At 41.8% G+C, this 14,279-nt stretch overlaps 1 protein-coding gene across 2 annotated transcripts in view; it reads left to right on the top strand.

Moving 5' to 3' along the window:
- Positions 1-14,279, top strand: part of AP1G1 (adaptor related protein complex 1 subunit gamma 1) — a 47,946-nt gene that overhangs the window by 17,267 nt on the left and 16,400 nt on the right. For both annotated transcript variants that reach the window (XM_061365021.1, XM_061365020.1), the window contains exons 3-11: positions 94-218; positions 2,835-2,976; positions 4,053-4,149; positions 6,281-6,357; positions 10,968-11,063; positions 11,558-11,638; positions 11,890-11,988; positions 12,400-12,455; positions 13,063-13,176. In XM_061365021.1, the coding sequence (XP_061221005.1) occupies positions 94-218; positions 2,835-2,976; positions 4,053-4,149; positions 6,281-6,357; positions 10,968-11,063; positions 11,558-11,638; positions 11,890-11,988; positions 12,400-12,455; positions 13,063-13,176 (887 nt within the window). The remainder of the gene's footprint in view (positions 1-93; positions 219-2,834; positions 2,977-4,052; positions 4,150-6,280; positions 6,358-10,967; positions 11,064-11,557; positions 11,639-11,889; positions 11,989-12,399; positions 12,456-13,062; positions 13,177-14,279) is intronic.

Genomic DNA, 14,279 nt, shown 5'->3' with positions numbered 1-14,279 from the left:
ATTCAAACTGTTTCTTCTCTACCTAAGTAGTAGCTTAAGCTAATTCTGTCTTTTTGTTTTTTCTTCTTTTTTTTTCCTTTTGTTTTTTTCCAGTTGGAGTGCCTCAAGCTCATTGCCTCTCAGAAATTCACAGACAAGCGCATTGGGTACTTAGGTGCCATGTTGCTGCTGGATGAGAGACAGGATGTCCATCTTCTTATGACCAATTGCATCAAGAAGTAAGGGTACCACCTCTCTCTCCATCAACACATGCTTTGAGGTTTCAGGATCTGAAAGCACACTTCTAACAATGATATTTTGACTACTTTAGGTATTTTCCCATGTTAAAAAACTTGTATCTTCAGTTTGGTATATGCTGTTGACCATACAAGACTGTTCCAGTGTTGTATTGTATTGGATGATCCTGTCTAGCTCCCTTAGAGGGAAGAGAGTATAAAATTGCGTTGGTCCTCAAGAGATGTATGTGGCAAACAGCACTTCATGGAACAACTGTTGCAGAATGGTAGTGTGTGTTTCTGGAGGCTACATTAAGATAAATAAAATCAGGAAAAATAAATGACTGCAGTAAGCTGCTGGTCCACTGCAGGAGACCTGTAAGTGTCGCAAAGAACTCTCTTCCATTTCTGTAAATTAGTTATCTCCCAGCATGCAGTGGGAAGGAGCCAGGGGAGCGTAATGCAGCATCAATAAAGGTCCATGCACCTTCTAAATACAATTGAATCAGGATGTTCTTAAAACTTCGTGCTCTGGGCTCACCATTGTATGTCACAAAGTCATATATATTGCTGCATCCATGTTGGCCTGGTTTGTTCACTTGACTTCTGCTGATGATCTCTGAAGAGTTGTTTGACTTTAAGGATCAAGGCACTGTGTCCTGCTTTCTTTTTAAGGTTGGCCTAATGATCCTGATGGATAGTTTTCCTTGGAAGTAAGGATGGCAACTTGGAATTTGGTGTCTGCTTGGCATTGTGCTAAAATCAGGCAAGAGAGGATGGGACATAAATTATTTTTTTTACTCTTTTTTTCTCTCAGCAGAATGCTGTTTAACTGAGACTGTTTTACATTATAGTTTAGTAGATGATTAGTGCATTTCCCATAGCACTGCTTTTCAAGATGGATGGGAGGGAGAGTGAAATAACTGGGTTCTAGTTGATTTATCCAGAGGCTTGGTTGGTTAGTGTGGAGTCTATTTTTATTATTATTTACTTCTAGAACATAAGCTTCCCAGATATTAGCAAGTGAAGTACTGATCTTCAGTTGGGCTGCAGCCTTAAAGTGCTTGGAAAGCAACTTGAGAAAACTGCAGGCCTGAGGATCTGCTAACTTTGGACTTCTTGTCCAGAAGAAGAGCGATTTGGATTTTTCATTGAAATGAAAAAGATTCAAGGATTTTTCATTGAAATATCATACCTGTAAGGCTTTTCCATTACAACCAGGCTGTTAGGTTAAGACTTCTCTTGATTATTTATTTTAAAATGAATTTGTGTGGAAAGCGTTTAGATTTTGAACTGAAAATGGGTCAGACTCAAGCTGAGCAAAATGAGTGGGCAGCTTCCCACCACCTTAATGGGTTGTTTGTTGCTTTCGTCTTTGGCTTCTGCATCTACCACTTTGTCTTGCTTTTATCTAGACATTAAAGCATTTGATTTATGGCATTATCTTTCATTATTTAGAACAAGACCTAGATTTTTGGTAGAAAAAAGTAAGCATACACTTGCTATACACTCAGCTTTATATAGTTGCCAAAAATCTGTTAAAGGAAGGAAACAACCAACCCATTTAGTGGCATGTAATGTCTGTACTTTTGTCTGCATGTTGCCATAACTGCTTGGTGTTACAACCAGAATACATTCTCTGGCTTTTCTGCATGCCTTGAGCATTTGGTTATGTAGCGCTCACTTCCCCAGCTCTCCCATCATGTAGTCTGCAGCTCCCCTTGCTCCCAAACCAGGAATCATACTTCTTACTTTCTTCAGCCCTGATCCTGGATACTGTGGCAACAAAAATACCGAATAGTCAGATGGCAAAGTAGTATAGAAATCAGTTTGAAAGGCTGTTGGGATTGCCATGTGAAAGCTGTATTGTCTTGTACTTGGTCTGACATTGGTAGCCGGCCTTAAGAGTGGGACCTACTGTTAGGTTATAACTTCTCGTTGACTGCTTTGTAACGTTCTTAGGCATAGGAATGTTTAGGATTGCTAAAGGATTATTAGGATTCCTGCATGGATTATTCTCAAGGTGTGCGAGTGGTGGGATTTGTAATTATCCTCAGGACAGAGGATATTTTTACATAGATCCTTCTACACTGTTTGGTTGTAAATGCAGAAGTTAAAGCCTGTCCTAGAACATATTTAAACTGAACAACCCACAGAATCTCTGCAGGACTGTACCTCATGTTAGGTTCTTTTCTGCATGCAAATTCCAAACTACAGCGTTTTATCTTCAGAAGTTTTAACAGAATTGTGGGTTCTTTCTTGGCTTAATCCCTAGGTACCCACCTGATGGTTTTAACTAAGTATTTTATCTTTGTAACTGGGGTTTCTAAGTAGAAGTAGTAGTAAACCCTGTAGCACATGCAGTCAAAGTTCCTGTTGTTCCTACGTCATGCTCTGTGTCCCTGCCCATGGCAGGGGGTTGGAACTAGATGATCTTAAGGTCCTTTCCAACCCTAACTATTCTATGATTCTATGCTCTCAAATAGCTGAGAACCTGGAGAGTTATCCTGCACCTGTGACTGGTTAGATAACTGCAGATACAGATGCCTTTTCCTGTGTGTTCAGGTTCTCTGCACATGCTTATTGGCTTTTTCTATTTCTTTTTCTTTCCCTTTACAGTGACCTTAATCACAGCACGCAGTATGTGCAGGGGCTGGCACTCTGCACTCTTGGCTGCATGGGCTCCTCAGAAATGTGCAGAGACCTTGCAGGAGAGGTGGAAAAGCTCCTCAAAACGTCAAATTCCTATCTTAGGAAGAAGGTACTTCAAGGAACTTTTGAATACTTTGTTACGGATTAAAATTCAAGGTTGATCAGATGCCTTGCTAGTATCTGGAGCACTAGAAGGCTTGGATCACACTGGCCTAGTATTTTCCCAGTGTGCAAGACAGATAGAGGTGAAAACTCCTTGTCTGTAACCAGAAAGTGTGTAAGTCTCTAAAATACAAGCCTCCCAACAGGTGAGGCAGTTGTTTCCATTTTGACACTCTTCAGCAGTAGTACACCAGAGAGGTTATGGGTTTGAAACAGGCAAGCAACTTTAAGTTGTCTTGTTTCCATAGCAAGTGTACCAAAGCATCTGCAAAGTGTAACCACCCTTGTTCCCTTAAATTTATTTAATTGTTCATTTTTAGGGAAGGTGAGGGTCAGTAGGATTTAGGAAGAGATGTGTTGTTACTTCTTTGTCTAGAGCTGGACCTAGAGAGAGATTGGAGAAAAAGCAGTGCTAGGAGATATTGCTGTGTTCTGGGAAGAGGCCTTCAGTGCACTTGATTCTCAAGCAGCAGCAAAGAACAGTGTCTCCTGTTGCTTCTGTACCCTAAAAGAAATAGGCAATTTTTTTGCATTATTATTTGTTTTCCACAGGACACACCACCTGTGGGTGGAATTATAGTTATTTTGTGGGGAAGGAAAACAGAGCCATCATTTGACATAAATTTAATTGGTTGCTTCCAATACATTATGCTCTCCCTAGCAACAGGAAGACAGACTGAAATGGTCTTAAAAGGTAGAACTGCTTTGCAGTTATTACCACTTCTGAAGTGAATAATGTAAAAATGAGCTATTGCTAGTGGGAGTATTACTTTGTAGCTCAGTGCCTTCTTTTTTTTTCTTTTTTTCTTTTTTTCTCCCCACCTCCTCACTCATAGTAGTTTTACTGAACTCTGTGATGCTGTTTCATATCTCATGTGGTAGAAAGATGGGAAAACGTACCATAAATTTTTCAGGCCTTCGTGTATTATGAAATTCGTGATAGTTCCCACTGTGCTGCATGTTATCAAAGCATGTATCATTGTCATTACGGTATGTGCTAACAGAGATCTTTTTCCTATACAGGCAGCATTGTGTGCTGTTCATGTCATTAGAAAGGTGCCTGAACTCATGGAGATGTTCCTGCCAGCCACCAAAAACTTGCTGAATGAAAAGAACCACGGTAATACCCTGGACTCTACTTAGCCAGGCTATGCCATCCTTTACAGGATAGTGCACTACCTATATGTTTTGTTGGGAAGGAACTTCTCAGGTGTATTTGTGTGATTTGTTTCTTCCTGTTTCTGTGCAGTGAAAGCAAATGTCGTTCAGAAGGAAGGGGTGTGTATGACTGTACTAGTCAGCAGGTGTTTTACTGGCAAAGGTGACAAAAGGAACTCTTCCACTCAAATGTTTTTTTATAAACTTTAGAGTAGGCAGAATGGGAAAAATCGTGATTTTTTTTTTATTTAATCCGGTACTCTGCCTAAACGGACTCTAAAAAGCATTGTTTAGAGTTGGGGTTTTTTATGTCTGTCCTGTTACCATAGGACTGTGGGATTCTTTGACATCATTTTAGTAGGCATTCCCAGGACTCAGATACTTTTATGACTGTCGGGAAAGGGTCTTTCTTTGGTATTGTTTTCCATCAGAACTACCTGAGAAAGCAGATTCTCACTTCAATGTTACTCTGTGAGATTATTCTGTTTTAATACATTTTCTTGCGTAAGTGCTACTGGAAGATCATTTAAGAGAAATTCTAATACTAACACCTTGACTAATTTGCATCAAGCCTAGTGCTCACTTCCCAAAGTCTTACTCCAGTGGCACATCTGCAACGAGCATGTTAGGTGGGTTTACAGTGGATGTTTGCAGTGCTGAAAACCCATTACAGGGAGAAGTTCTGTCTCAAGACAAGGTAGTTGTAAATGCCAGTAGTACTAAGGGGCAATGTATGTGGAATATGGTGTGTATGGTGCAACTAGTTTACCTTAATTTAAAACGTGATGATCAGAACATTTAGAGTAGGCACTGCTTCACATAGGCAGTGGTCTGTAAGACTCTTATCAGTAAGTAATGCCTACATGATCCATCTTGGTAGCATGAGATCGTCTGTCTTAATGCAATGCTAAAAAGCTTAGAGCTGTTCTGTTCCCCTTGTTCCCTCTTTAAAGATGAGAATGCTCTTCTTCAAGCCTTGGGTAAGCAGAAAGTTGAGTCTAGGTTCACCTGCATTCAAGAACCAGATCATCCTTTCTGCTTTCCTCATCCTTAAAAATCAACATCTCCTTTCCATTTGTCTTACCCATGGGCTTTGTGTTGAGCTTTCTGTAAAACAGAACATCTATGAAACCCTTTTAGCAGCTTTTGGAAGATCTTGGTGATAAGTAAGCCACGTCAGTGTTAAGAAAGCTGGATGTAAGTTTTATAGATAGATGCATATTTCAAAACAAATTTTGGATAGAAACTGTAGTAGGTCAGAAAGCTGCATAGCTTGTGGAATATAAATGTTGTCTTCTCTGTAGAAAATGTTGCTTATTAAGGAAGCTTCTGCTCTCTTTCTGAGTCAGGAGCTCTCCAGTACAGACTTAACAGCTCCAGAAAATTAATAACTGAAAAAGGTAGCATCTGGGGGAGACTGCTGTGTTACAGCTCAATATGGATGTACGAGGATGCTCATTGTTAAGTTTCTCACACACTATACAGCACTGGTATCTAGTTAAGAGGGTTCTAAATGCTGTGCCTTTTCTAGCTGTTTTCAGAGCCCCTTAGACAGGGTTTTGCTATGGCAGGGCACACAGCAGCTGGATGCCAGTGTGTAGCTACTGGAGTCTTTCTCTAGAGTTCTGAGACCTACTGAGGTCACATCAGGTCAGTGCCCAAGTCAGAACAGAAAAACCAGGAAGTGTGAGGAACCCAACACCTACAATGCAATTAACATGTCTGTTGTCCTTGTAGAGTTCTGTGTGTATGTATAGAATATAGAAGGGTTTAGGTTGGAAGAACCTTAAAAATCATCTAGTCAAACTGTGTCTGTTACCATCTGACTGTATATTTATGTAAGTTTATGTAGACAAAGTTCCAGTCCTCTTCCCCTTTGACTTTTAATTGCAGCTCTAAGACGTGAGCACGTTGCTGTCCGCTTTCCCTTGCCCACAGCAGCGAGCACAAATATTTTGGGGTAGATATGTTGAATTCAAGAATGATATTTTTTTTTTCATGATTTTTGTTGTTTTGATCTTTGTAATATGTCTGGAGCCAATGAAATTATGTTAAATGGGGATACCTTTTTCTTTTTTTCCCTTTACCTTTAGGTGTTCTTCACACATCAGTTGTCCTCCTCACAGAGATGTGTGAGAGAAGCCCAGACATGCTTGCACACTTTAGAAAGGTAAGTGTGAACTGATAATACTGCAAAGTTAATATTAATAGATTTGTTTGTGAATGGCTGAGGATTTGGGGGGGCTGGCTTAGTTTGTTGGGGTTTTGTGTTGTGGGGGTTTTTTTGTTTGTTCTGTTTTTGTTTTTTGTGATGTGTCCTCTTAGTTTCCCTACCAAAAGCAATGTGCATGTCTTTTAATTAAATATTTGTGGTGAGAAGTCTGCCTGTTATCAAAATTAAAAGAATCATTACATTTGAGAATTTTGTAAGTATCTAGCCCTAATCTCCTTCAATAAGTTGGGTAAGTTACAGAACATCAGTCTTAAGATTGTGCAGTATGAAACTCATCCGAAAGTTAGGTATAAAATGTCCTCTTTATTCCCTTAGGGTTTTTTCCACTCTTTGTAGCTAAATGCATAGTGACATTCGCATCACAAATGTATTAAACATAAAGAGGCAAAGATGAAAAACTGAGGCTTGTGCTGACACATCAGTACCTTAACCACAGCCACGTATTTTTATAAATTTGGGTCAAAAATACCACTGGAACTTCTAGCTGTATAGTTAGCTTGCCTCTGGTGCATGTTTTGTTCAATTATCTATCATTTTAACTTAAGGGTTTGAGAGTCAGTGTCACTTCCTCTGATTAGGAATGTTTGCTTCTTCTCCTCACCCCCGAGCTTCCTCATGCTGTTTGTTACACGTTACTGTGCGATATTATTGCTGTATGAAACACTACCAATAGAAGGACATCTGAAAATTGCACTGATTAGAATTCTGACTTCTTGGAAGGAGAAATTGAGCAAAGCTGGTAGACCAGAACTGGCTGTTTGCTCCTCTGAAAAGTATTAAAGGTGCTTAGGTACTCTTCTTCCATGGCTTGTCTGTACTATTAGGAATCTCAAACACTGCATCCTTTGATGCATCTTAGCATTTTGGCATGCATCTTCCCTTGCCCTGGTTGCATACATCAAAGCAGGAATGGAAGTGGGACTAGGATCGTCTTGAAGGTAACCATCCCTGCTGCTATTTGCTCAGTTGAGATTATAGTGATGGGAAAATAGAAAAGAGCTGAGTCCACAAAATTTAGGTACGAGGTACATTCTTTTCTAGCTATCCTGTGTAGTTGTTTATGCTGTGAATGGTATAACATGGATTTCTCCCTAATGCCTGCTTCATCTGCTTTGTCCCTTTTGTCTATTTGGAATCCTGCTGTGTGTTAGAATGAAAAGGTAAGAGTTAATTCTTCTAGATGGTGCATGCTTGCGTTAAATCTGTAGATGCTTATCACTTATGAAGCAGTACCTCTTAATGCCACATCTGTGATTGGTGCCACATGCTTAGATTGATTCTACTTGTGTAATGCTTTTTTGTGCTGGTCTTCTCACTAAACCTCTATGCCCATGGCAGCCCTGAATCTCAGTTATGGCCTTCTCCGGACATGATTTTGCTTTCCTCAAGCTCACTTTCATTTGAGGAATACTTTTTGAAATCTTTTTCTGCCTAAGCTAACTGTAGCCCTGGTTTTCTTTCTTATCAAAACCAGGGTTTTGTGTTTTGCCTGAACTTTGAGTGCTTCCCAAAAGGGAGCAGGAGAGACTTGGCTACCTGTAAGCGGGCTTGCTGTGCTGCAAGTTGCTACTAAGTACAACTGCATTGCTGATGTGTTTCATAGTTGAATTTGACAACAGAAGACTGGGGGTGGAGTAACCCTCAGTCAGTATCCATAGCTCTAATGATTTGCTTTGTTCTGTCCTCAGTCCTGATAACTCTCGCATATTAGAAGGCAAAGAAAATGTTAATCAGGGTTCCACGAATGCTCCTGCAGGTCACTCCATTTGTCTTGAGAAAAGATATTGCTGCACCTTTTGGTTTCCTCTTTAAGGCAGATAATAAGAAATTCATGGTTTCTTTTTGTTTGTTTTGTGAAATGCCTGGTTTTTAGTGAAGGTAGGAATAAAAAGAGATGATTGGGGAACTCTGCTGGTTTTCGTCTTGCACTGTATCTCAAATGTACAGGAATTCAGCCCAGAAAACATTGCCTGTTTGGTATGTCCACGTGCAGCTGTTGTGCTCTTTAAGTCACACTGTGCTTTGGCACGTTCTGCTACTGTCTGTCCTGAACCTGAAGCACCTTCGTGATTTGATGTTGTCAGAAGTGACACTTTACTACAAGCAATCTCTAATCTGGTAACAGTTAGAGTAAGTGCAATTCCTGATTTGTAGGCAAACATGGATGCAGAGGCAGCCCATCTCAAGGGTGGGAAAGTTTGTGAAGTCTTAAAGATAAATCATTGAGAAGGGTTTTGTAGAGAACACTTTGCTAAACTGTAATTGTCATGCATGAGTTGTGAGAACAGTGCTGTCCTGGTGCTAGCCATGATTCAGGAAGGGAAAATACACTTAATGCAACCACCATAACACTTCAGTCTAGTTTGTCACATCATCTCCAGACAGTGTCTAGATTATTTTAATGATACCAGCAGAGAGGGATGGAAGAAACTTCCTATGAAAGGAATAAAGCTTATAAAGACCTACATCTCTACGTCATCCACCAAGAGTGGTTTTTCTCTTACAGCTTAAAGAAAATGAGTCCAGTTTCTGATTTTCAGCCTTAAGATTTTCCATTGGAAATGTTGAAAATTAGCTTCCACTTCATGCCTAGACTGTTTTGTTACTCATAGCTGCTATTATGTTTTTTGGAGATAAATAGTAAATTTGTTAGAGCTTGTCTGCTTTAATGATTGCCTTATTTGCTGTGTTCTGCCCTAAACTAATTAGTTGCTTGTGAGGTGGGCTGATGCCAACCGCATGAAGTTTAACCATGCCAAGTGCAAGGTCCTACACCTGGGTTGGGGCAATCCCAGACACAGCTACAGGCTGGGCAGAGAAGAGATTCAGAGCAGCCCTGCAGAGAAGGACTTGGGGGTGCTGGTCGATGAGAAAATGAACATGAGCCGGCTTCAGTGTGCACTTGCAGCCCAGAAAGCCAACCGTATCCTGGGCTGCATCAAAAGGAGCGTGACAGCAGGTCGAAGGAGGTGATCCTGCCCCTCTGCTCTGCTCTTGTGAGATCCCACTTGGAGTATTGTGTACAGTTCTGGTGTCCTCAACATAAAAAGGGCATGGAACTGTTGGAACAAGTCCAGAGGAGGGCCACGAGGATGGTCAGGGGACTGGAGCACCTCCTGTATGAAGATCAGCTGAGAAAGTTGGGCCTGTTCAGCCTGGAGAAGAGAAGGCTGCGCAGAGACCTCATAGCAGCCTTCCAGTATCTGAAGGGGGCCTGTAAGGATGCTGGGGAGGGACTCTTCATTAGGGACTGTAGTGGTAGGACAAGGGGTAATGGGTTAAAACTTAAACAGGCGAAGTTTAGATTGGGTATAAGGAGGAAATTCTTTCCTGTTAGGGTGGTGAGGCACTGGAATAGGTTGCCCAGGGAGGTTGTGAATGCTCCATCCCTGGCAGTGTTCAAGGCCAGGTTGGACGAGGCCTTGGGTGATATGGTTTAGAGTGAGGTGTCCCTGCCCATGGCAGGGGGGTTGGAACTTGATGATCTTAAGGTCCTTTCCAACCCTAACTGTTCTATGATTCTATGATTCTATGTGTGAGATGCTATGGAGAAATGCTAGGTGCATCTAAGGTGAAGGGAATTGAACCAGACATTCAGAAATAGGTAGCATTTTTTCAAAGTTATGTACAAGTCTTGAAAGATAACCTACTCCCATGGGTAGATGTCTACTGGGAGACCATAGACATCAACATCTGAGTAATTTGAACTGTGTTTGAAAGTATTTTTTAGCCTGCACAGTTGGAAAGAAACCTTAAAATATGAACAGTTGATATGATTTTGTGCTCCCGAATCTGGCGTAGTATCAGTGCTGCCATCAGTTTCTCTGTTGCTATGCAGAACCCTTCTAACAACAGTGAGGCAAAGAGCTTGGTCATTTTAGTTGTTGCTACTCTTGCCAAGAAGTGTGATGAAGAGAACAGACCCTAGAACTACTTGCACAGTCTGACAGTAGAGCCCTGTGGGAATGCTGGAGGGAAATCCATTCTCTGTCCTGCTTGGAAGCTCTTAGAGAGGAAGCAGATCACAGAGCTTTTATTTCTGGAAGCTAAGCTGAATGGAGTGTCAAACCTGAAGGAGTTGTTAATAATGTAATCATAGCAGTACAGTACTTGAAAAGATCAAGACACTTGGCTGTGCCTGATGCGTCCATGGAGATGCATGCGAAGAATTAGTCAGGAGCTAATGTAAAGCCCTGAGGCAAAGTCCTGGAATTATAGCATTTTTACAGTCCCTGCACATCCCCTTTTTATGCAAAGGGGAATTCAGGTTGGTATTTCCTCTCATGTCTCAACTGCCAAGCGCTGGTAGATTTAGCTCTTTAAAGATGCAACATGGTGCTCAGGACTCACCTTAACTGTTTCTCATTGTGCCCTAGCTGAGCTGTAGATATTCGTGTAACATCAGCTTTAGGTATGCAGGTTGAACTTTGTGGAGAAATCCATAGACTGACTTGATTTCAAATACGAGATTTGTTCTTGGACCGGTGCTTAAAAGCTGGGGTGAGGGAAGCAACTACACCCTAATAGGACAACTCTCTTCTTCACAGCTTGTTCCTCAATTAGTTCGTATTCTGAAGAACCTTATCATGTCTGGATATTCACCAGAGCATGATGTGTCTGGGATCAGTGACCCCTTTTTGCAGGTAAGAACTGATACAAACTGATTTAATTCTAGCACTGTGTTTTGAGTCTTTGGTGTGATGAGGTGAGTACCTCAGAGCAGGTGTGTTGATTTTAAGATTTTTGTGTCTTTGTTAGAGCTGATCGTGCAGATGCTCTTCATTTACCTTAGTGAAAGGCACCTGCTTTAGTTTGAGCAGCAGTTGTAGTGCCTTATCATATTACGCGAAGTTGTGACAAGGGGGAAGCAGCAACGTGTTGGTCATGCAAGTGTGTGCCGTAGTGGGTAGCAGAGGTACTCTTAACAGGTCTGGCTACTGGGAAGAAAATGAGCACAGCATAAGCTTGTTCTTGTTGGTAAAGGTCTTGTTAAGGATAACCATTTTGCTTAGGAATGGAAATTAGCAGCTTGTTTTGCTTCTTTCCTACACCTCAGGAAATATGCTGGGTGTTTCATGACCCCGAGGTAAAACGCTGCCATCCAGTGAGCTTTGCTTTGCTTTATTTTGTCAAACAGGTACGAATCCTGCGGTTACTAAGAATTCTGGGACGAAATGATGATGATTCTAGTGAAGCAATGAATGATATACTTGCACAGGTGAGGTCTGAAAGGTGGATGAGCAGTTTAAACTTTCTCGTTTGGTTTCTTAGTACTTTGGATTCAGCAGCACTGGTGAGGATACAGTAGCTTGCTGTGCTGTGTTGAATTTTGCTGTAAGAGACACATGTTACTAGGTGTGATACTTGTTTGCTAGCAGTTGGTTAGTTTTACTGCATGCTTTTCCGAACAGCACGCAGGGGATCTGTTTTGGATGGGTTAGAGTCACTGATTTTGTTTCTTTTCTCCAGGTTGCCACTAATACAGAAACAAGTAAAAATGTGGGAAATGCCATTCTCTATGAAACTGTGCTGACGATTATGGACATAAAATCTGAGAGTGGGCTGCGGGTAAGTTGCCTTTGCTATGCCCCTGTCCCTCCCCAGGTTGTATTAGAGTAATTTGTGTAGAGGACATGAAGGAAAATTGTTTCACCCAGACATAGCTCTGCAGTTGGCTCTAGATAAGACTATAGACACTTCAGAAAGTGGTATTTGTTTTTTTGTTGGTGGTTTTAATTTTTTTAATAGCAAAAGATAGCAAAACTTCCTGCAGACTGTGCTCCCTTGAGAGCAAGAGAGAGCCTGTGCTGTGTTTGTCTTAGGTTTTCTTCTGCTGAGGCAGCCTCTGGAGTTCTTCGTTATGCTTTTGGCTAAGAACTGCAGCAGTAACTTGGAGACATTGCCTTTAAAATCATCTTGAAAGTGGAGATGACCAGAAGCTTTTTTCAATACTGACCTTCCCTCACTCTATTTCTGTAGGTGCTAGCCATTAACATCCTGGGCCGTTTCTTATTAAACAATGACAAAAACATTCGGTAAGTTGCATGAGGTGTGCTTTGGCAACACCCAGTTTAAAATGCATGAGAAGCAATTATGTAAAGATTGTGCTGCAGTAGAGCTTTGCTGTAGACCGCTTCGGGAAGTACTGTTTTGGGGGTAGCATGACTGTCTAGCTTTCTTCTCTCTTGGTGCATTATATTACCTGTGCAAATCTTCACTGTGGACCTGCCTTTTAAGTTGATTAGCCTGTGTGTATGATAGATCATCTCTAGGTATGTTGATTGCAAATCCTGTTGCAGGTAGAAGACTCCAGCCATGGGAGTTGCAATTTACACCAGTTTGAGTGTATGATCTGCAGAGGTCTAATCTTTAATTGCCTTGATTTTTCAAAATCTTAGTGAAGACAGAACAACTGACATAAGCCCAGCAGCTGGGATGGGTGCTTGTCCAGCATCAGGGTGTTGCTGTGCTCCTCACAGTTTAGGTGGTTACTCACCTTTGAAGATAGGCCAGGCAGTCCCATGGAAGGTTTTGTTACTGAGTACAAGAACCCTGTTGCAAAACAGGACTAAGTTCTGGGGGTGTGAGTGTGCATAGAAATTCTTACTGTCAAACTGTTCATGCCTCTGTGTCCTGTCTCAGATACGTAGCTTTGACATCATTGTTGAAAACTGTGCAGACAGACCATAATGCAGTACAGCGGCATAGAAGCACAATTGTTGACTGCCTGAAGGATCTGGATGTCTCCATTAAAAGGTAATTGAAATATCAGTGACATCGACTCTCAAGTTGACAGTGTATGGAAAGCGAACAGTACATCGGGGAGAGAAAATTACAATAATCTTAGGGAACTGTGAACGAGACTGGTGTTAATGCACTGTTGTCCTGGGTTTAGCAGCAGCAGTCATTTTTTCTCCTTCTTGGTAGCTGGTGCAGTGCTGTGTTTTGACTTTCGGGCTGGGAACAAAGCTGATAAAAATGATGTTTTGGTTTGGCCAAGGACTTTGTGAGTCTCATGCTCTGCCAGGGAGGAGGGGAGGCCGGGAGGAAGCAGAGACAGGACACCTGACCCAAACTGACCAAAGAGGTATTCCATACCACAGCACGTCATGCCGAGGGGGGAACTGGGAGGGACCCGGAAGGAGAGGGGGTCGGCCGGGTCGGACTGGTGGTTCGGCGCGTGGTATTGTACTCCTTTCCTTTGCTGTTTTCTCTTATCATTGTTGTCGTTGGTGGTAGCAGTGGTGATTCGTATTGTACACTAGTTGCTAGACTGTTCTTATCTCAGCCCGTGGGAGTTGCATTCCTTCGATTCTCCTCCCCACCCCTCTGGGAGCGGGGAAAGGGGGTGGCAGCCCCTGGGGAAGGGGGGGGGGCGGACTAACGCCTGGCACCACTCACTGGGAGTAAGTGAACAAGCTGTTTGGTTGGGTTAAACCACGACAACTGTATGGCTCATACTTCAAGGAAGGTAATGATGATGTGCAGGCACGTTCTTTGGCAGGCTGCTTTTACATTTTGGGCATCCAAGATTGGACAAATAAAAAAACCTTTCTGTTTGCCTGAATTTTTCCAAAATGGAGTCTCAGTGAAGATGAGATTTGTGTGCTCAGAAGATGGAAAGTCTCCATGAAGTGTGACCCTAATCAAAGCTACTCTGACATGCTCCATATTGCTTCTCTTCCCGGGCAAACAGATAGTGCCATGTTGTCTTGAAGCAGTGCTAAGCCATCCAAATAATGTATTCTAGATGAAATTTGATTAGATAGTGGTAGAATTCAGACTTGATAGTTCAAATAATTTGCTTACAAACCACGTCCTGTTATGCATTCTTGGTGTTCATTTGTTACTTAAATACC

Source organism: Neopsephotus bourkii, unplaced genomic scaffold, assembly GCF_033783945.1.
Source record: "Neopsephotus bourkii isolate Nb327-2 ecotype Australia unplaced genomic scaffold, CSIRO-AGI_Nbou_v1 NB_1266, whole genome shotgun sequence".
NCBI lineage: Eukaryota > Metazoa > Chordata > Aves > Psittaciformes > Psittacidae > Neopsephotus > Neopsephotus bourkii.
The sequence above is the reverse complement of the archived record's forward strand: the minus strand, read 5'-3'. Positions and strand labels throughout refer to the sequence as shown.